General features: G+C 39.0%; 1 protein-coding gene across 3 annotated transcripts in view; it reads left to right on the plus strand.

Moving 5' to 3' along the window:
• UBXN2A (UBX domain protein 2A) overlaps nt 1-20,598 on the plus strand; it is a 44,707-nt gene extending 24,109 nt beyond the window's left edge. For all 3 annotated transcript variants that reach the window (XM_038560891.1, XM_038560890.1, XM_038560892.1), the window contains exons 4-7: nt 3,997-4,103; nt 6,535-6,672; nt 8,844-9,002; nt 17,321-20,598. In XM_038560891.1, coding sequence (XP_038416819.1) covers nt 3,997-4,103; nt 6,535-6,672; nt 8,844-9,002; nt 17,321-17,513 — 597 coding nt within the window. In that variant the 3' untranslated portion in view covers nt 17,514-20,598. The remainder of the gene's footprint in view (nt 1-3,996; nt 4,104-6,534; nt 6,673-8,843; nt 9,003-17,320) is intronic.
• The last annotated feature ends 2,270 nt before the right edge of the window (nt 20,599-22,868 follow it).

Genomic DNA, 22,868 nt, shown 5'->3' on the forward strand with positions numbered 1-22,868 from the left:
TTTTTCACTGTTGATTTTGCACTGATAGTGCAAAAGCAATGGTGGGTAAAACTGCCAATGCCTTGGGAGGAATGAAGGCTGTAACACCAAACCATACTAGGAATTATTGTGGTTTTTGCTTACACATGGTGGGGGGCACACTAGTTGCTATTAAGAGTGTCCTTGTTGGGGTCCCCTGCGTGGCTCAATGGCTCAGTGGTTGAGCTCCTGGTTCTCCTTCGGATCAGAGCATTATCCTAGAGTCTCTGGATCAAGTCCCACATTGGGCTCCCCATGGGGAGTTGGCTTGTCCCTCTGCCTGTGTCTCTGCTTTTTTCTCTCCGTCTCCCATGAATATATAAATAAAATCTTTAAAAAAAAATGTCCTTGATGAAACCAGTACTGGATCAACTCTATTTATTTATTTTTTTTAAGATTTTATTTATTTATTTATGAGAGACACAGAAGGAGGCAGGCAGAGACATAGGCAGAGGGAGAAGCAGGCTCCATGCAGGGAGCCTGATGTGGGATTCGATCCTGGGTCTCCAGGATCACGCCCTGGGCTGAAGGCAGATGCTCAACCGCTGAGCCACCCAGGCATCCCTGGATCAACTTTATAAATATAAAACAGCATATGTGAGAAGAGTGCGTTCGAAATAGATAGCTTAAAACCTTGCAAGCCTAAATTTGCCTTTATGCTGCCCTCACATTTGATTGATAGAATGCTGTTCTGGTATCTGAGCCTTTGTTGTGTGTGTGTGGGGGGGGGTATTTTGTTTTTTGTTTTAAGATTTATTCTTAGAGAGTATGCATGGGCAAGTGGGGGGGTGGGTGGGGGGACAGACGGAGAGGAAGAGAAACAATCCCACGCTGACTCCACGCTGAGCAGTGAGCCTGTTGTGAGGCTCCATCTCATTCATGACTCTGAAATCAGGACCTGAGCTGAAACTAAGGTCAGTGGTTAACCCCGAGCCATCTAGGTGCCCCATGGTATCTGAGCCTTTGTAGGTGCCACGTTATTACTCCCTGAAAGCTCTTAGAATCTTTGATCTTATATTCAGTCTTTTTACTCCATTTTCATTTTCAGCTTCTAAGAGCTCTTTTGTTCCCTGAATATTCCTTCCCTTTCAGACATTATATTCTCCCATATAAGTGTATTATCAATTTTAGATTTTTGTTTTTAAGTTTCTTTTTTTTTTCTTTTCTTTCTTTCTTTCTTTTTTTTTTTTTTTTAAGTAGGCTCCATGCCCAGTGTGTAGAGCCCAACATGAGGTTGGAACTCACAACCCTGAGATGAAAACCTGAGCTAAGATCAAGAGTCTAGGCACTTAGGGGTACCTGGGTGGCGCAGTGGTTTAAGTATCTATCAGTTTCAGTCATGATCTGCGGTGGAGGGAGGGGGGTGGTTGTGGGATTGAGCCCCTCATTGGACTCCACAGTCAGTGTGTAGTCTGCTCAGGACTTCCTCCACACCCCCTCCCCAGCCCTCCCATGCTCTCTATCTCTCAAATAATTAAATCTTAAGAAAAAGAATTGGACCAAGTGAGCCATCCAGGCATCTGTATTTTTCAGTTTTGTTTGTTTTTCTCAGTGGTGGTTTTTTTAAAAAATATTTTATTTATATATTCATGTGCAACACAGAGAGGCAGAAACATAGGCAGAGGGAGAAGCTGGGCTCACCCCAGGAGTCCCATGTAGGACTCAGAACCCAGGATCAGAACCTGAGCCAAAGGCAGATGCTCAATCACTGAGCCACCCTTTTTCTCAGTGTCTTTTTTTTTTTTTTTTTTTTTTAAGATTTTATTTATTCATGAGATAGAGAGAGGCAGAGACACAGACAGAGGGAGAAGCAGGGTCCTGGCAGGGAGTTCCATGTGGGACTTGATCCCAGGACTGGGATCACATGCTGAGGCCAAGGCAGATGCTCAACTGCTGAGCCACCCAGGTGTCCCTTAAGTGTCCTAATCTTGACCTCAGCTCAGGTTTTTTTTTTTTTTTTTAAGATTTTATTTATTCATTTATGATAGACATAGAAAGAGAGAGAGGGGCAGAGGCACAGGCGGAAGGAGAAGCAGGCTCCACGCCGGGAGCCTGACGCAGGACTTGATCCTGGGGCTCCAGGATCATGCCCCAGGTCAAAGGCAGGTGCCAAACCGCTGAACCACCCAGGGATCCCCCTCAGCTCAGGTCTTGATCTCATACTGGGCTCCATGCTATGCTTGGAGCCTACTTTTTTTTTTTTTTTTTTAAAGATTTTATTTGAGACAGAAAGTGAATGAGAGGAAGAGGTAGAGAGAATCTGAAGCAGATTCTGCACAGAGCCTGACTTGGGTTTCATCCCACAACTGTGAGATCATGACCTGATCCAAAACCAAGAGTCAGCCCCTTAACTGACTGAGCCAGCGACCCAGGTCCCCCTCCGTGGGGGTCTCAAGGGAAAAACAAAAAAGTGTGGATTCAAGCCCACAGCTCCACCCTCTATTAACTGTGTGACTTTGGACTATTTATTTATTTATTTATTTATTTTAAGATTCCATTTATTTATCCATGAGAGACACACAGAGAGAGAGAGAGAGGCAGAGACACAGGCAGAGGGAGAAGCAGACTCCATGCAGGGAGCCCAATGCGGGACTCGATCCCGGGTCCCCAGGATCAGTCCCTGGGCTGAACACAGCAGTAAACCACTGAACCACCTGGGCTGCCCTACTTTGGACAATCTAATCAATCTTCTGTGTTTCTATTTCTGTCTATATGAAAGGAATAATGATAATACCTACCTTGTGTAGGTTTTGGGAGGAGTAATTAAATTTATATAGGGAAAATACTTTAAACAGGATTTGTTACACACTTAGTACTTAGGTAGGTAGATGTGCTAATAATATATACCATCATTATTAAGGTTATTTTCCCTAACATGTTTTTTAAAATATTTTATTTATTTATTCATGAGAGACAGAGAGAGAAAGAGAGGCAGAGACACAGGCAGAGGGAGAAGCAGGGTCCATGCAGGGAGCCTGATGTGGGACTCCATCCCGGGTCTCCAGGACCACACCCTGGGCTGAAGGTGGCACTAAACCGCTGAGCCACCCGGGCTGCCCGGTCTGATACCTTCTTAAACAGCTTTTTAATCAGTCCTGTGTTTTGCCTAAGGTAATCTTGAATTAAGTAAACTCTGCCTAACATGAAGCTCAAACTCACAACCTGGAGATTGAGACTCTTCATGTTCTACAGATTGAGCCAACCAGAGACCCCAATATACATTATTTTTTGATATTTTATATATGAAGTTTGCTCTTGAGAATGATACATGAAATTTTACAGAGGATGTGAGGGTTGGCAGAAGGTGGTCAAAACTTCCAATTATCAATAAGTACTGGGGATATGCACAATGTGATGACTATAGTTAACACTGCTCTATGATATAAGAAAAATTAAGAGAGTGAATCCTTGAAGTTTTCATCACAGGGAGAAATTTTTTTCTTTCTTTTCATTGTATCTATATGAGGTGATAGAATCGAGCTGAACTTATTGTGGTAATCATTTCACAATATCTGTAAATCCAACCATAATGCTGTATGCATTAAACTTACATAGTGATATGTGTATGTTTCTCAGTAAAACTGGAAAAAAAATTGTAGTTTTGTTTGATAATAGATACTGACTAAACTGTGGTAATCATCTAGCAATATATGCAGTTACAAATCATTATGTCGATATCTAAATCTAACACAATGTTATATGTCAGTTATATCTCAGCTTTAAAAAAAATTTTCAGGGCAGCCTGGATGGCTCAATGGTTTAGCACTGCCTTCAGCCCGGGCCTGATCCTGGAGACCTGGGATCGAGTCCCACATCAGGCTCCCTCCATGGAGCCTGCTTCTTTTGCCTGTGTTTGTGCCTCTCTCTCTCTCTCTGTCTCTCATGAATAAATAAAGTCTTAAAAAAAATTTTTTTTTCAAACCTTTAACTTGGTATGTTTTATTAACATAATACATTTTGTTTCTTATTGCTTTGCAGGTTGATGTAAGTATAAAATTATGGAAAAATGGATTCACAGTCAATGATGATTTCAGAAGTTACACTGATGGTGCAAGTCAGCAGTTTTTGAACTCTGTCAAAAAAGGGTAAGCAGGATTACCAGGGTGGCTCCGTCAATTGAGTGTCTGCCTTTAGCCCAGGATGATCTCGGGGGTCCTGGGATCAAGCCCTGAGTTGGGCTTCCCGCTTGGTGGGGAGCCTGCTGCTCCCTCTCCCTCTGCCCCTCCAAGGTACTTGTGCGCGCTCTCTCTCTCTCTCTCTCTCTCTCTCTGAAATAAATAATAAAATCTTTAAGAAAAAGGATAAGTAGTTTTTGTAAGTAGAAGGATTATCTTAGGCATGTTTCATTTGGAAAAATCCATATTATTGCATATAACTATAGTTGGCATGAATCCCAGAAGCAATATAAAAATATGGATAAATTTCATTATGTAATTATTAAAAACATATATACCAAAAGACATTTAAATGTAGTCAAAAGATAAGTGCTGGACTGGGGATACTTGTTACATGTATAAAATGCAAATAGAATATATACAGAGTTATTACAAATCAAAAAATGTAAATATTTTATACCATTTTGTGCCATTTTATCTACTTTATTATTTTTTTAAGATTTATTTATTTATTCATGAGAGACACAGAGAGAGGCAGAGACACAGGCAGAGGGAGGAGCAGGCTGTTCATAGGAGCCAGATGGAAACTTGATCCCAGATTCCGGGATCATGACTTGAGCTGAAGGCAGCCACCCAACCGCTGAGCCACCCAGGTGTCTCTACTTAATCTACTTTATAACAGAATAGCATGCATTTGGTAAAAATGAATGACGTTTGTGTATTAACGTAAAAAGATTTCTATGGTATACTGTTTTTAAAAAGCAGTTTGCAGAATACTGAATAGTATATATAGATCAGTACCATCTGTGGAAAAAATAATTATATGGAGTTTTACTGTATATGTAGAGAAAATCTAGGAGTTGCAGCACCAAAGTGTTTTGGGTTTTTGTTTGTTTTGTTTTTAAGTAAGCTTTTGGCTCAACATGGAGCTTGAATTCATGACCCCAAGATCAAGAGTTGCATGCTTGGGGTACCTGCCTGGCTCTGTTAGTGGAGCATGTGACTTTTGATCTTGGGGTTTTGGGCCCAAGAGATTGTGACTTGGGCCCCATGTTGGACATAGAGATTACTTTAAAAAAAAAAAAAAGTCACAAACAGATGGAGTCTGCTCATCTCAAGTTTACATTATTCCAAAGAGAAGCATCTTGCTATACTAGAGAAAGCCCCAGACTGAGTCCACATCCTATCTCTTTTACTTTGATCTTTCTCTGAGTATGAAATGTAAAAACTTTTTAAAAATTCTGCATGTTTTATATTTGATTTTGTTATATCTAGAGTAAGTCTTTTTTTTTTTTTTTTTTTTTTTTTTTTTAAGATTTTACTTAGCCATTCATGAGAGAGACACAGAGAAAGAGTCAGAGACATAGGCAGAGGGAGTAGGCCCCATGCAGGGAGCCCGATGTGGGACTCTATCCTGGACTCTGGGATCATAACCTGAGCCAAAGGCAGACGATCAACCACTAAGCCACCCAGGCGTCCCATATATTTTAATTTTTTATATTTTCACTTAAAAATGGAAATGAGAGCCTGATTTTTCTAGCACATTTTTAGTTTTATTCAGATACCTATAAAATGATCAAATTATTTAAATTTAGCAGTAGTCATCAAATATTTTATGACTTTCATACTATTCTAGGTACTACTGCATAACTCAAGCTGTTCATGAATTTGTAATTTTAAAAATTACTCTGTATTCTTTGGTTCTTGGTATTCATATTATTTGACTATATTATTTTAAGAACATTTAGTTTGGGGGCACATGGCTGGCTCAGTCATTGAAGCCTCCACTCTTGATCTCAGAGTTGTAGGTTTGAGCCTCATATTGGGTATAGAGATTACTTAAAAACAAAATCTTTACTGGTGCCTGGGTGGCTCAGTTGGTTACGTGTCTGCCTTTGGCTTAGGTCATGATCCCAGGGTCCTTTGATCAAGCCCTGCATTGGGCTCCCTGCTCAGCAGGGATTCTGCTTCTCCCTCTCTCTGCCACTCCCCCGCTTGCTCTCTCTCTCACTCTCTGTCAAATAAATAAATAAAATCTTTTTAAAAAACTAAATTAAAAATATTAGGGAATTCCTGGGTGACTCAGCAGTTTAGTGCTTGCCTTTGGCCTGGGGCGTGGTCCTGGAGTTCAGGGATAGAGTACCGCATCAGACTCCTTGCATGGGGCTTGCTTCTCCCTCTGCCTGTGTCTCTGCCCCCTCTCTCTCTCTCTCTCTCTCTCTCATAAGTAAATAAATAAAATCTTTAAAAAATTAAAACATTTAAAATTACATTTAGTTTTTATTGTGAAGATTATATGCCTCTTGTTTCTATGTATTTTTAAATTCTGTGTACAAAGTAAGTTTTTCAGAGAAAGAAAAAACGTTGGGAGCTTTATTACTTTGTTTCTTTACCTTTCAAGGGAATTACCTTTGGAATTACAGGGAATTTTTGATAAAGAGGAGGTGGATGTTAAAGTTGAAGACAAAAAAAATGAAGTATGTATGTCCACGAAGCCTGTGTTCCAGCCCTTCTCAGGGCAAGGTCACAGACTGGGAAGGTGAGTAGGCTCGTGATCTGTCCTTTCCATACACATCTTGACTAATATTCAGCTTGTCATTATTTTATATTGTCAGTATTTTTTATATTATCATTTCTCTCATTGGAAATGAGATGTTTCATGTTAACTTTTATGAGGAGTCCTAACTCTTATTTACCTTAGTGTAAATTAACATATACTGACAGTACATTAAGAAATCATGGGGATCCCTGGGTGGCGCAGTGGTTTAGTGCCTGCCTTTGGCCCAGGGTGCGATCCTGGAGACCCGGGATCGAATCCCACATCGGGCTCCCGGTGCATGGAGCCTTCTTCTCCCTCTGCCTGTGTCTCTGCCTCTCTATCTCTCTCATGAATAAATAAATAAAATCTTTAAAATTTAAAAAAAAAAAAAAGAAGAAAAAGAAATCATGGAGTCTTTTTTGATGTAACCAAATTAAAAGGACCTAGATTATTGAGGACCTTAGGCAATTCATGGGCAAATCTTTTTTCTCCTTTGCACCCACTACGTGAGCATTGCCATTAATGTTACAGAGTACATATGCTAGCTTCTGAATATAGGGTACGTTTTATAATTACCAGTGCCTTCCACATTATATTCTGTGATAAGTATCTGAATTTGAAGTAATAAAAATGAAAAAATGAGTGATAAAGTTAGTATCCCTATCAAAGCCTTTAACTGTCAAATTTACAGTCTTCATCATATGTAAGTAGGTTAGGTTTTTTTTTTTCATTTTTTTAAAATTTTTATTTATTTATGATAGTCACACAGAGAGAGAGAGAGAGAAAGAGAGAGGCAGAGACATAGGCAGAGGGAGAAGCAGGCTCCATGCACCAGGAGCCCGATGTGGGATTCGATCCCAGGTCTCCAGGATCGGGCCCTGGGCCAAAGGCAGGCGCTAAACCACTGCGCCACCCAGGGATCCCTTTTTTTTCAGTTTTATTTATTTATGATAGAGAGAGAGAGAGGCAGAGACATAGGCAGAGGGAGAAGCAGGCTCCATGCACCGGGAGCCCGACGTGGGATTCGATCTCGGGTCTCCAGGATCGTGCCCTGGGCCAAAGGCGCCTAGGCGCCAAACCACTGTGCCACCCAGGGATCCCACGTTTTTTTTTTTCTAAGATTTTATTTATTTATTCATGAGAGACACATACACAGAGAGAGAGAGGCACAGACACAGGCAGAAGCAAGCTCCATGCAGGGAGCCCAACGTGGGACTTGATCCTGGGTCTCCAGGACCACACCCTGGGCTGAAGGTGACGCTAAACTGCTGAGCCAGCTGGGCTGCCCTCTAAGTAGGCTTTATGACAGTATACAAAGAGGTTAGATATGTGGTCAGTCTTATGAATTCTCATAGATTATCCAGATTGATAAAGATATCTGTATATTCATCCACACATATAAAATTATTCAGATGTGACTTTCAGAATAATCAGGATATACTTTGCTTCCTTCCCCCCCCCCCCCCCCGCTCCCCTTTCTAATACAAGAACTAATTTCTATAGAGAAATACAGGGCTCAGACTCAACTGAGCTATCCAGCACATTCCCCCCTGCCTTTTTTTTTCTTTTTTTTTTTTTTTCTTTTTATTTATGATAGTCACACACATAGAGAGAGAGAGAGAGAGAGGCAAAGACATAGGCAGAGGGAGAAGCAGGCTCCATGCACCGGAAGCCCGACATGGGATTCGATCCCGGGTCTCCAGGATCGCGCCCTGGGCCAAAGGCAGGCGCCAAACCGCTGCGCCACCCAGGGATCCCCTGCCTTTGTTTTCTTTCTGTTTTCTTGGCCTGTTTTTGTTTTTGAGAACTTCTAAATTCTTATAGAAATTTTAATCTGGGGAATAGTACATAAAGGTAAAGTTTACAGATATGTCAGCCCTATAAAATTGTCTATTCTGTAAGACATTATTTGAATAATTACTCACAATATGTTTACATAGCACTCTACAGTCTTACAAGTTACTTGGATATGTATAATTTCATTAGGTGCCTACATTCATCATATATGATGGACATAAGTAATATTATATCTTTGTGTTTTTATTGAGCTGTGACTTAATAAAATCTTCCTAAAAGGTATACTTAATGTAAAAGTTTTATAGTAATTGTTCAGTGATTAAGTTCTGCTTAATAACGATATTCATCTAACTTTGTTGTCTGGCTTTTCTTAGTGCCACACCAAAAATTGTTTCTAAGTCAAAGAGTATTGAAGTTGAGAATAAAAATAATTTGTCTGTTGTTCAACTAAACAACCTGGAACCCATCACTAATGTACAGATCTGGTTAGCCAATGGAAAAAGGATTGTCCAAAAATTTAACATTTCTCATAGGTGAGTCTTCCATTTCATTATTTGTCTGAATTTTTTCATGTTTAAATTTCTTTTCAGGTCATTCAGCAGTTTTTAAGAATTAACCAAGAATCTACCAGTTCTCTAAACATAATATATCTTGATAGTAGAAATTTTGGAAATTAATGAAGTATTTTCAGTTTGTTTTAGGATTATCATTTTTATCATTTGATTGGTTTTCCTGTATAACTAGATACATAATTTTTATTTTATTTAAGATTTATTTATTTATTTTTAGGGGGTCCCTGGAGAGAGAGAGAGAGAATCTCTTAGGACATACTAAAAATAATTACTTTATGGGGCACCTGGGTGGCTTAGTTGGTTAAGTGTCTGCCTTCGGCCTCAGGTCATGATCCCAGGGTCATGAAATCGAGTGCTGCATCGGGCTCCTTGCTCAGAGGGGAGCCTGCTTCTCCCTCTGCCTCTGCCTTCTGCTTCCCCTGCTTGTGCGTGGGCTCTCTCTCTCTCACTCTCTCTCTCTCTCTGTCTCTGTCAAATAAATTTTTCAAATCTTAAAAATAATAATTCTTTTAAAATTACATATCTAGGGCAGCCCGAGTGGCTCAGCGGTTTAGCACCACCTTCGGCCCAGGACGTGATCCTGGAGATCCGGGATCGAGTCCCACCGTTGGGCTCCCATGGAGCATGCTTCTCCCTCTGCCTGTGTCTCTGCTTCTCTCTCTTTTTCTCTCTCTGTGTCTGTCTCTCAGGAAAAAATAAATAAAATCTTTAAAAAAAAAATTATATATCTAAGGGGCTCCTGGGATTGAGCCTTGTTTTGGGCTCTCTGCTCAGTGGGAAGTCTGCTTTTCCCTCTCCCTCTGCCCTTCTCTCTGCTCATGCTCTCACGTGCTCTCTCTCTCTCTCTCAAATAAATAAAATCTTTAACAAGAAAAAGATTCTCTCTCCCCCTCTTCTTCTGCCCCCCCTTTACTACACACACACACACACACATATATACACTAACCCAGAATATATACCAGTATATTTATGTGCCTTTACTTGATCATCTCTTTCTTTTTGTGCAAGAAGTGCTGTATTCTGAATGTTGTGTTAATGATTTTTCTTTTATTTATTATTTTATTAAGTACATATGTATATTAGAAAATACTGAGTTGCTTTGCTCATTTTCAAATAATTAGTTTAGATTTTTTTATTTTTAAGATTTTATTTATTTGTTCATGAGAGACACAGAGAGGGGCAGAGACACAGGTAGAGGGAGAAGCAGGCTCCATGCAGGGAGCCCGATATGGGACTTGATCCCAGAACTCCAGGATCACGCCCTGAGCCAAAGGCAGACGCTGAACTGCTGAGCCACCCAGGCATCCCTCGTTTAGATTGTAAAGCAGTCATAAATAGGGCTCCTGGGTGGCTCAGTCAGTTAAGTGTCTGGCTTTTGGTTTCTGCTCAGGGTATAGTTTCAGAGTCATGAGATCAAGCTCGAGTTGGCTCCATGCTGAGTCTGTTTGAAATTCTTTTTCCTCTCCCTCTGTTCCTCCCCCCACTCCCACTCCCTCTCTCTAAAATAAATTTTTAAAAAATCATGAACACAGGGATCCCTGGGTGGCGCAGCGGTTTAGCGCCTGCCTTTGCCCCAGGGCGCGATCCTGGAGACCCGGGATCGAGTCCCACGTCAGGCTCCCGGTGCATGGAGCCTGCTTCTCCCTCTGCCTGTGTCTCTGCCTCTCTCTCTCTCTGTGACTATCATAAATAAATAAAAATTTAAAAAAATATATATATATATTTAAAAAAAAAATCATGAACATACAAAAGTTTTAAGAACACTATAAAGAATATTCCCCTTAAAAAAAAAAATTCCCCTTAGCCATTCAATAGTACGTTGCCAGTCTGATGACCCATCACTCAAAATACCTTAGTGTGTATTTCCTACAAACAGATATTATCCCTCTAACCATAGTTCAGTCATCTGAGAATAACATCGATATGCTTCTATCAGCTAATTTTTGGGGCCTATTCAAAGTTTGCCATTTAATCTGATATCATTCTTTTTACCCAAATGCCTTTCAGAATCACACATAACATTTAGGTGTCATGTCTCATTTGAATTAATAGTTCCTCAGACAGAGAAACCTGATTCTTTTTACTGGACAATGGTATTGAGAAGCCAGGATCTGAGTAGTAGGGATTCTCACTGCTTGATTTTCCTACTCCCAGGCCCTCTCAGTGGAGAGAGCTATAGGTGTATATGCACATATATCCATATACATACATAACCATTTTTTACATCTTTATTTTTTATGTCTTTGCATAATGAAAAGCATGAGTTCACATAGATACCTCCAAACTCAGTATACCAAAAATTGGCTTTAATTTTTTAAATTCATTTATTTTTTTGGCGGGGGTGGGGGTGAACAGGGGGGATGGGCAGAGGGAGAGGAAGAGAAATCCTTAGACTCCCCACTGAGCATGGAGCTGATGGGGGTCTCTCGATCCCAGGACCCTGAGATCAGGACCTGAGCAAAAACCAAAAGTCAGACACTTAACCACCTGAGCCACCCAGGCACTCCTCACTTATTCTTTTTTTTTTTTTTAATTTTTATTTATTTGTGATAGTCAAACAGAGAGAGAGAGGCAGAGACACAGGCAGAGGGAGAAGCAGGCTCCATGCACTGGGAGCCCGATGTGGGATTCGATCCCGGGTCTCCAGGATCACGCCCTGGGCCAAAGGCAGGCGCCAAACCGCTGCGCCACCCGGGGATCCCCACTCCTCACTTATTCTTTTTTTTTTTTTTTTTTTTTTTTTTTTTTTTTTTTTTTAAAGATTTTATTTATTTATTCATGATAGTCACACAGAGAGAGACAGAGAGGCAGAGACACAGGCAGAGGGAGAAGCAGGCTCCATGCACCAGGAGCCCGACGTGGGATTCGATCCCGGGTCTCCAGGATCGTGCCCCGGGCCAAAGGCAGGCGCCAAACCGCTGCGCCACCCAGGGATCCCCTCACTTATTCTTAATGGATTTACTGATTGATTGATTAATTCTCCTCTGGATAACCAGTCTCTTTTTTCCCTGTTGGCACCTCCCCTACATGAAGACTCCATCACTCTCCTTGGGCTTTAACTATCCTGGTTGAGTTCCCACTTCATTTCCCTTCTCTTTCTGCTGAATTTCTGACACATCATGCCAATGATCTCTTCACCCTCTTTGGCTCTAACACTCTGTGATCCCTTTTCTCCCCCATACCTGTTTACGTTTCTTCACCCCTTTCTGGTTCTCACATGCTGCAGTTGGCTTCTCCTCTGTAAGAGGCTCTTTCTGTTCTGCTTGAGACAGCCCACTCCAGGCCACTTCTCCTACACCTCAATTTAGATATATTCCTCAACCCACTTGGTTTCTGACACACCTTACATCCTTCTACAGGGATGCCCTCCTTGTGCTTCTCAGGCTCTGACACAATGCAGACGGGCAGCTTTCCTGTACAGATACCTTCTTAACTGTGCTTAGACTGATCCCCTGTTCTGGTCCACCTTAGCTCCCTATCATTTCTCCCATTTTCTCCTCTACTAATGGCTTTTGGATGAAGTTCAGTAAGGAAACAGAAAGCCTGTTTTGCTTTTTATTTAAACTTGACATGAATGGAATCATGTTATACTGCAACTTTTTTTAAGACTCATCCAAAAAGAAACTCATCCATGTTGATGTGTATAGCTGTATCTCATTTATTTTCATTACTATACTATAATCTATTATATGAAATCAATTATACATTCTATTTTTATTGGTAATGTCCAAGCTTAAATTTGTTTATATGGATATATCAGTCAGCATTGCTCAGTAAACATCCAGAAAAATCTCATGGCATGGAATAATACTTCTTATGTGTCCGCTCATGTGGCTTTGCTGATCTCAGCTGGGCTCATTCATATGTTGGCAGGTCATCTAAAGGAGCCCTAATTTAAGCTACAGGTCTGAGTCTAGGTCTACTTCTTGTGACTCTCATCCTTGAATCAGCACCCTACTTGTCTGTGTTCTCAAACGGGCTGAGGCTCAAGGCTGGTCCCACCAAGCACATTTACTATCACTCTACTAACATCCCATTGGCTAGAGCAAGTCACATGATCAAGTCCTGTTAATTGCACTGTTTGTGGAAAACACTTCTTTCCTGACCCAATTGCTATGTCATCTTTTTGTAAAGCAGATGATCTGTTCTGGACTCTGCATTCTGAGTGGGTCCATGTAGCTTTCCTTTTGCCAACTGCACATTCTCTTAATTGCTATTAGTTTTTAATAAATTAATTTACTGCTTTATTTTCCGCCTTATTTTATCAGTTACCTGTAAAGCTGTGCTAAAATCTACAGGTATAATTGGATTTGTCTATTTCTCCTTTCTTTCTTTTAACATTTACTTTTTATTTGTTAAAGCTATGTAGTTAAGTCTGTACAGAGGTAAAATTATGTGTTTAAATGTGTTTTTTGTAAAAAGTTTTGAATGTAGTTTTTATATCTAGGTTAACAATCTTTTTTGGTTCCTATTTTGTGCTTTTGGGTTTTGTTTTTAGTTACCACCTATTGAATGTTTTCTATATATCAGACTTTCTTCAGGGTATTTCACTTATATTATTTCTAAATGGCAAACCACCTTAGCTAGAATCAGAAAGGTGATGATCATAATAATAGAAGCCAAAAAAGAGAGAGAGAGAGAATGTCCTCCTTATCACGTTGGTTTTCTAGCATGTCTTTTTTTTTTTTTTTTAAGATTTTATTTATTTATTCATGAAAGACACACGCAGAGGGAGAAGCAGGCTCCATGCAGGGAGCCTGACGTGGGACTCAATCCCGGGTCTCCAGGATCAGGCCCTGGGCTGAAGGCAGCGCTAAACCACTGAGCCACCCGGGCTGCCCAAGACATACTGTTTTATCATTTTCCCAGGATCATGCCCTGGGCTGAAGGCGGCACTAAACCGCTGAGCCACTGGGCTGCCCCCACCCCCCAGCTTTTTTTTTTTTAAAGATCTAGCATGTCTTCATAGATGTCCATGAGAAAGGCAGTTAGGGGGTGACCTCTGACTTGGTTGTAAATCAGATAACTGATTTAACAGATTGGGATATTTGGAAAGACCACTGTCCTGTAAAATCCCTTTCAAATAGTTGCATGCACTTTCATGCACTAGTTTGATTATTTCCAGAGTGTACTGGACTTCTCTCTCCAATATAGCATTATCATTATAGCCAGTAGTGTTAGAGATTATGAAGTGTCTTTGGTTCTAGACAAAGGTGTTTCTTATATGCTCCTTAAGAAATGGGTCGACAGGGCAGCCCAGGTGGCTCAGCGGTTTAGCGCTGTCTTCGGTCCGGGGCGTAATCCTGGGGACCCAGGATCGAGTCCCATATCGGGCTCCTTGCATGAGACCTGCTTCTCCCTTTGCCTGTGTCTCTGCCTCTCTCTCTCTTTGTCTCTCATGAATAAATAAATAACATCTTAAAAAAAAAAAAAAGAAATGGGTCGACATATTGCATCTCACTATCCCAAAATTTAAATCCCTGAATAATCCATTGTTGATGTTGCCAGCTATGACAATTCTTTGCATCCTGATCTTATCACAATAAACTCAAACTTCTCAGATGGATCTTTTAGCCATTCCACTAATACTGTGGTGAATAACTTCATAGTTTTGGGGCTGTTTTTCAAATATTGCAGTGATGTAGTTCATTTTCTCATGTCAGTCATTTTGAGTGACTTTAAGAGAACTTTCTGAGAATGCCATACTCTGTGATTGGCTGCATTTAACTCAGTAGCATCTCTGGTTAATTTAAAGGCTCTTTCACTTCTGGGGCGTCTGTGGCTCAGTTAAGCGTCCCTCTTGATTTCAACTCGGATCATGATCTTGAGTCTGGCATAGGGCTTTGCACTCAGCAAGGAATCTGCTGGAGATTCTCTCTTCCTATCTCTCTCTCCCCCTCCCTGCTCTTGTGTGCACGAGAGCTCTCTCTGTGTCTCACTCTCACTCTCTCAAATGAATAAATCTTTAAAAAATAAAGAAAAGCTCGTTCACTTCTTTCATCACTGCATAACAGCCCCAAAATAAACAAATCTAAATTTTTCACTATAAATGATCTGGACCACTGGGTTGAGGTCATCATTCTGCTCTTCCCTGTGTAGGACATAGGTGGGCGAGTCCAGGCTCAGGAACCCACCACCATCCATACATGCGCCACTAGTTCTCTGGTCTCCGCTGCCATAGCTTCTTACTGCTGTTGCTGCTAGGGCAGTGGCAGCTCTGGGTGACCGGGCTCAGGCTCTCTGTCCTGAGCAGCCTCCCTGAGCCGGAAATAGTCATCATCTCATCTCGCCTCAGTCCTCAGCGGAGGTGGCTCATGCTTGTTTTTTAGTTTTATTTTTTAAAAGTTTTTTTTTTTAAGATTTTATTTATTTATTCATGAGAAACACAGAGAGAAGGCAGAGACACAGGCAGAGGGAGAAGCAGGCTCCCCACAGGGAGCCCAATGTGGGACTTGATCCTGGGACTCCCCCTGATCAAGCCCTGAGCTGAAGGGAGACGCTCAACTCCTGAGCCACCTGAGTAGTGGCAATTAATGAATTTTAGTGAATTGATTGGGAGAGTTCTGCCTTTCATGATACGACATATCTCAATTCTGAATTGCACATCTTTTCACATTTTAGCATTTCTGAAATGGAGGTTTCTCCTAAAATCCATGGTTGGCTGCATGGCATTCTTTACACAATTGTTTATTTTTTTTAAGATTTTATTTGTTTATTCATGAGAGAGACACAGAGAGAGGCAGAGACACAGGCAGAGGGAGAAGCAGGCTCCATGCAGGGAGCCCGATGCAGGACTCAATCCTGGGACTCCAGGATCACACTCTGGGCTGAAGGCAGGTGCCAAACCACTGAACACCCAGGGATCCCCACACAATTGTTTTTGACTTAGCATCTGCCTCAAAGCATGCAGAACAAGTGTCAGCTGAACATAAAACATCTCAGAGACAGTAGTCTTTTTTTAAAGAAATTCTTTATCACCAACACACCTATTAATACAGAGGGCTGGTATTATATGCAAAAACATGTACCGCGTATTGACCGAATCAAAAGTGATTCGAAGGACTTGAGTCTAAACAGTGTTCAACTATTAGGAATGGCTTAACCATTTTATTCTAATAGAAGTATATGCTTGATTTGAGAAATGTTTACATGAGATTAATTCTGCTTTCAATAAATATGAAATAAAAATTCTGAGTGTTAACATATTTGTCATAATCTAGATTTTTTTAGCAATATATAAAATGTCTTAAAATCAGTAGCATCAAAAAAAAATCAGTAGCATCTTAGTTGTAATGAACTCTGTATGCATTCTCTAAATACATACACATATACTCAAGTGAACATAACTGAGCTACCTCCAAAATTTCAATTATTGTATGATAGTGTTGATTATACTAACTGAAATTTTACCCACACTAAGTTAAGAATTTTCCTAATTGTTTTTGAAACACAGCATGACCTGATACTTAAGAGATAGAGCCAGGTCTACATAGGTTACTAGTGTGACCATTTCTGATCCATTCAGAGCCAGATATAGGCATATAAACTTCCTGTTACAGGAACTTTCAGATATATACACACAAAAAGAGAAGTTACAGTGATCCTTCACTGAGTTCCACTGAACTATTTTCAGGCAAATCTAGACTTTGTATAGTTTCTTATGTAAATATTTCAATATATATCTCTAAAAGATAAGTACTCTTTAAAAATGTAACCATGGGGGATCCCTGGATGGCTCAGTGGTTTCGTGCCTGCCTTTGGTCCAGGGCGTGGTCCTGGAGACCCAGGATCGAGTCCCACATCGGGCTCCCTGCATGGAGCCTGCTTCTTCCTCTGCCTGTGTCTCTGTCTCTCTCTGTGTGTCTCTCATGAATAAATAAATAAAATCTTTAAAAAAAAAATGTAACCATGGGGGTGCCTGGGTGGCTCAGTCAGTTAAGCATCTGCCTTCAGCTGAGGTCATGATCCCAGTATCCTGGGATTAGTCCCCACATTGGGCTCCCTGTTCAGTGGGGAGCCTGCTTCTCCCTCTTCCTCTGCCCCGCCCACTGCTTGTGCTTGCTCTCTGTCAAATGAATAAATAAAATCTTAAAAAAAAATCCTTTAAAGAATAATAAAATGTAACCATAACATTATATAAGACTGATGAATTACTGAACTGAGTCTAATATATGTTAATTAATTAAATTTAAATTTTAAAAAACAAAAATGTAACCAGTTATTACCGTCATATTAACTCAAGTTTTCAAAAAATTATAATAGTTTGTGCTATTTTACAGGATAAGCCACATCAAAGACTTCATCGAAAAATACCAAGGATCTCAAAGAAGCCCTCCCTTTTCCCTGGCCACAGCTCTTCCTTTCCTCAAATTGCTAGATGAAACACTCACATTGGAAGAAGCAGATTTACAGAATGCTGTAATCATTCAGAGACTCCAAAAAACTGCTGAACCTTTTAGAGAACTTTCATAACATTGATTTTTGATACACTAAGTGGAAAGTTTGCAGAGAATGATGGTTGTTAATGAACATGCAAACCAAAATGAGGGAAAGGATGTCAGATTTGCTGGACTTTGGGTTCGAGCACTGTTTAACTCCCTCCTGATGAGAAGATTTTTAAATCAGTACAAGTTAGGAAAGTGAACTATGACTGGAAACTCTATTCAATGCACTTTTTCCAAAAGGCTACTCAGAAAGAAAGCTACACTTATTTCAAATACCAGTTAATTCAACAATAAGATATATTAAATTGCTGTATCGTATAGAATCTTAACATGGTATAAATTAGCCAGTGTATTCACAGCATCATTCATTCAAATATTCCCAACCAGCAGTGATTTATTTAGATGTTAGCTGTCTCAGATTTTTTAAAAGCAATATATTAAGAAAATTATACATGGCAGGTTAAAAACATCAATGTAATTATTTTATATCTGAGATACAGTCAGAAGGCTAGAAGGAACTGCTTTCACCACAGCTATGCCTGAATATCAGTGTTCTCTATTATTCACTTATGGCAGGATTTACTCATATTAATTTGGCATAATACCTAAAATGTATTTTAAGAATAAAATTGTGCAGCTTAGTATAATGTCAATATTAATCTCCTCCCATTTCTACATTTTCAAGAAGTGTAATTTAAACAATTTTTTTTTTATCCAGGAACCCTAGTTCATCCCTTATTTTATTTTATTTTGAAAATTAGGTATTTGTTTTTAGCTAACATTTTAAGTAAACCTTTCATTTGCTACCACTTGCTTAGAATCTAATGCTTGTGTTGGCACATTGCTAATTAATATTTTTTAAATGCATCACATAAAGTATGGTTTTCTATTCCAAATACCAGAGTCAACCTGGATATACATTAAAGGATTATTTATTATATCCTGATGCCACCAAGGAAAACATGTTCTGCATTTTAGTTTTTTAACCCAAACTGGTTAAACTTCAATATTTCACTGTCAGATTGAATTCCCTTGCCTGAAATAAGTTTAAGAAGTTTTTTCTTTTCCCTGCAAATTATCTATTGAATCTTATGTAAAGCAAAATAAGGAACTAAATAGCCATATCTATCAGCAGTAATGTTCACAGGGCAGTGGGTATCTGCTGGAAAGAGTAGTTTTCCAACTTCTTGGTCTCAAGACCTTTTATTTATATGGGTTATATATATGATACTGAAAATAAAAAGTTATAAAATACTTATTCATTAAAAATAGTAAGCACATGTTAATGCAAACCACATTTTAATGAAAATGCATTTCCTTAAAAAATTATTAAGAAAAGTGGAAATTGTATTCCAGTTTTTGCAACTATCTTTACCGTCTGACTTAACGAAGACAGATGGAGTCTCATATCTGCTTCCACATTCAATCTGTTGTGATATTACACATCATGTAACCTCTAGTAAATGCTACTGTATATTCATGAAAAATTGGGAGTGTGGGAAATAATAATGTCTTAGTTTGGTTATGAAAATAGTTTTACTTGAAAGAACCATTCTTACAAAACAGTGGTTTACAATGATTCTCAAATCTTAGTGTAAGAATCCTTTGGAAAGCGTTTCAGAATGTCTATTTCAGGCATCTACCACACACATTCTGATTGATTGTATCTGGGATAAATCCCAGATCTCTGCATTTGTAATCTCAAGTGAGTTTTAGGTATGTAGTAGAACCACCACTGTTCAGGGTTCACTATGCTTCCACCCTAAAAAAGTAAGCCTGTGTGCTTCACCATGGACAGTGGAGGACTCTCCACTGAAATGGACTTCTGGACCTTTCAGTTTTATCCTTTATCTCCCACAGTTTGTTCTTAGACTGTTCCCCTTTAACTCTTAACTAATCATGATACAAACCTATCCCTCCTCTTCTCTAAGGACAGCTGAGATGAGGCTACAACATTTAAATGAGGTTTTCATTAGAAGCTCAGGAATAATAAGGGAAAAATACACGTAACAGATGACCTGGTTTATAAATACATCTTCTGTTTGAGGTCCATATAAAGACTGCCTTCTCATCTAGCTCTCAGCCTTCCATATGGTAGAGGCTTATCAGGAAGACGAGGACAAAGGAACCTTTTTGTCATTTACTTTCGTAAGTGAACAGATATATAATAGAAAATACTGAGTATGTTTACAGCTGTAGTAGAGCCTTCTCTAATGAAACATAATGGCATTCTTAAAATGAAGGAACAGTAAAAATCCACAAACTCAGATATAAAAATAAGATAATTGTTAATGTATTTTCCAAGAGTCTGTAAGAAAATGTTTCATAAAGGCCTATCATGAAGCATTGTGTAACTTAATTTGCATAATTTTTAGTCTATGTAATTCTCCATATATTTCTATAAAGGGGCTTCTCATTGGAAATATTTTTCTTGTACCTATAAAAAAACCTCCTTTGTGGATTTTCCAGTTTATAATTACTTATCCCGAAGATACATTGGAGATTTTCTTGTGTGTACATGTGGAATACACCCCAGTGAGAAATTCCTATGGAGAAAGACTCATCATCAGCAATAACCTTCATCTTTGTAACTGTGAACACTTTCATTAATGTGAATAATATTCTCAAAGGCTTTCTAAAATCGGAATCATCCGATACAGCTTTCTACCTTAAAGTTCAAAATTGTAAAGTTGTTAAATAAATGTGTAGATTATGCAAAACATACTTAAAATATAAATTGAATTTGGCAAGGCAAGGGAAGACAAACTTGAAAATACAGGTGTTGAATACAATTTGATCTACATAGTTCCAAAACTCGCCAGTTTCTTAAAAATCATTGTTAAGGCTGATACAAGAAGTACATTTCTAGTTTTATAGATTCTAATTTAATGGTTAAATTACTATGCATTATGCAGGTTATAAAACTGTTCTTATTTATTTTATATACTTTTCTCATTCAGAATACTTTTCATTACTTTTCGTTGTGTTGGAAATATAGCATCATGCATCTGTTTCAGTGCCTTATTTTTAAAAGCAATCTTTTGCTAATGGTTGAAGAACTGTTGTCTTAAGAATGAAATATTTCATTAAAAGGAACTGTGAAATAATCTACAGTTGTTTCTTATATAATAGTTCTATCTGGGTGCATTTGTTATTTTGATTTGTCATTGGCAGTTTGAAAATCAACATTTATTAGGTGCCTTCTGTTTGCCAGGTACTTTTAATCAGTGTTACTTTAATCCTCAGAAATGTTAAAATGATATTTTTAATACTCAGAGGTGGGTTTTTAAAAACTACATGTGTCCTAAGTTGAACTAACATGAAGGGTCCTTGTAGGGTTTACTTCTGTGTTCTTTCTCTGAGTACAAACCATTTAATTAAATTGCTCATCACACTAAATCTTCAAATAGAAGTGGCTTATTCAGTGGACTAATACTTGGCTCTTTGTCATTTGCTTTAAATATTTTTTCACATAATTCATATCATTGTAGAAAATTGTAAAATGCTGAAATGATCTTTATTTTTTTGAAATGATCTTTAAACCACCTATTTCACCTTTCAAATATAACCTCATAACATTTTGGTGTGCATCCTTTCAGATATTTTTAAGTGAATCAGTGTTTTATATTAATTAAAAGGCAGGCTTCTTTGTTATTGTAATCCTGTTTTATCTCTTGAAGCCTAACATTTATTTTTAAAAATTACATTAGAAACATGTCATCACTTTAACCAGAATAATAGGACAAATGCCTTTTATTACATTTTTGTTATGGGGGGAGAAAAGATGCAGGGTTTCTTTTCTTTTTCTTTAAGATTTTATTTATTCATGAGAAAGAGAGAGAGAGGCAAAGTCACAGGCAGAGGAAGAAGCAAGCTCCAGGCAGGGAGTCCCACGTGGGACTCGATCCTGGGACTCCAGGATCATGCCCTGGACTGAAGGTGGCGCTAAACCGCTGAGCTGCCCGGCTGCCCACAGCGTTTCTTTTTTTACTTTTCTTTCAAAATTAAAATTGTGGTAGTACATGCAGCGAGTACAAATAATGGGAAGGAAGTGCTTCCAGACCTAAAAAAATGCATATTAAATGAAGTAGGTAAAAGTAGATTATCCAAAGAAACTCCTGCTTGAGTTTATTTAAATTTCCAAGGAATTAAATGTTCAGCACACGCATTATCTAATTAACCTTTGTTGATAAGGCTGCAATCAAGGAAACAAAGGGTCCTCATTTTGTAGGTTAAAGAATTGAGGCATGTTTTGTAGTATATACAAATATTGAATCATTACTTTGTACCCTTGAAACCAGTATACTGTTACATGTCAATTATACCTCTTTTAAAAGAATTGAGGCATAGAAAATGAATGATTTGCTTTAAACTGGGTAGTATATACTTTAGGATTAAATTTAGCTATGATAGAAAATCTAATAGTGGCCTACAAAACAAAATTTTATTTATCTCCATGCAGAAGTCCAGAGGGAAGCAATTCAGGAGTGGTAGACTGACTTCAGGAAACCTCAGACTTGTGTGTTAATCAGCTAACACTAAAAGTTAACCCCCAGGCTCAAGAGGGCTGCTCTAGCTCCAGTCACATCTACACTCCATCCAATGGGAAAGAAGCACACACAAGCACGCACCTTTCTTTTAAAAACAAACGAATGGCCTTATTGGGATGCAATTCACACATCTTAAAATTCACCCAATTAAAGTGGGTGGCTTTAGTGGCTTTTAGTATAGGCATAAGATTGTGCAACCACAATCTAATTTTAGAATATTTTTATCCTGTCTTAAATCCCCTACTCAGTCATTCTCTACCCAAATTCCTAGGTAACTGCAAACCTACATTTTTGTCTGCAGATTTACCTATTCTGGACGTTGCCTATAGATGGAATCATATAATATACGGTATTTACACCTTTTCATTGTATGGATATACCTGCCACATTTTATTTATCAGTTGATGGACATTGGGGTTTCCCTTTGGGTTGCAAGTGATGTTGCTATGAATATTTGTGTTCAAGTGTTTGTGTAAACATGTTTTTTTCTAGGGTATATACTTAGGAAGAATTGCTGGGTCATACAGTAATTGCATGTTTAACTTTTTGAAGTGCCAGAGTTTTCCATAGCGCCTCCAGCCATTTACATGCCCACCGGCAATGTGTGATTTCTCCACACCCTCCCCAATGGTTGTTACTGTTTGTCTTTTTAATCTAGCAGTCCAGGGGCGTAGTGTCTTGTAAATTTGCATTTCCTTAGTGACATAAGCATCTTTTTTTTTTAAGATTTATTCATTTATTCATGAGAGACACAGAGAGAGAGAGGCAGAGACACAGGCAGAGGGATAAACAGGCTCCTCACAGGGAGCCCGATGTGGGTCGATCCTGGATCC

This window comes from Canis lupus, chromosome 17 (genome assembly GCF_011100685.1).
Source record: "Canis lupus familiaris isolate Mischka breed German Shepherd chromosome 17, alternate assembly UU_Cfam_GSD_1.0, whole genome shotgun sequence".
Lineage (NCBI taxonomy): Eukaryota > Metazoa > Chordata > Mammalia > Carnivora > Canidae > Canis > Canis lupus.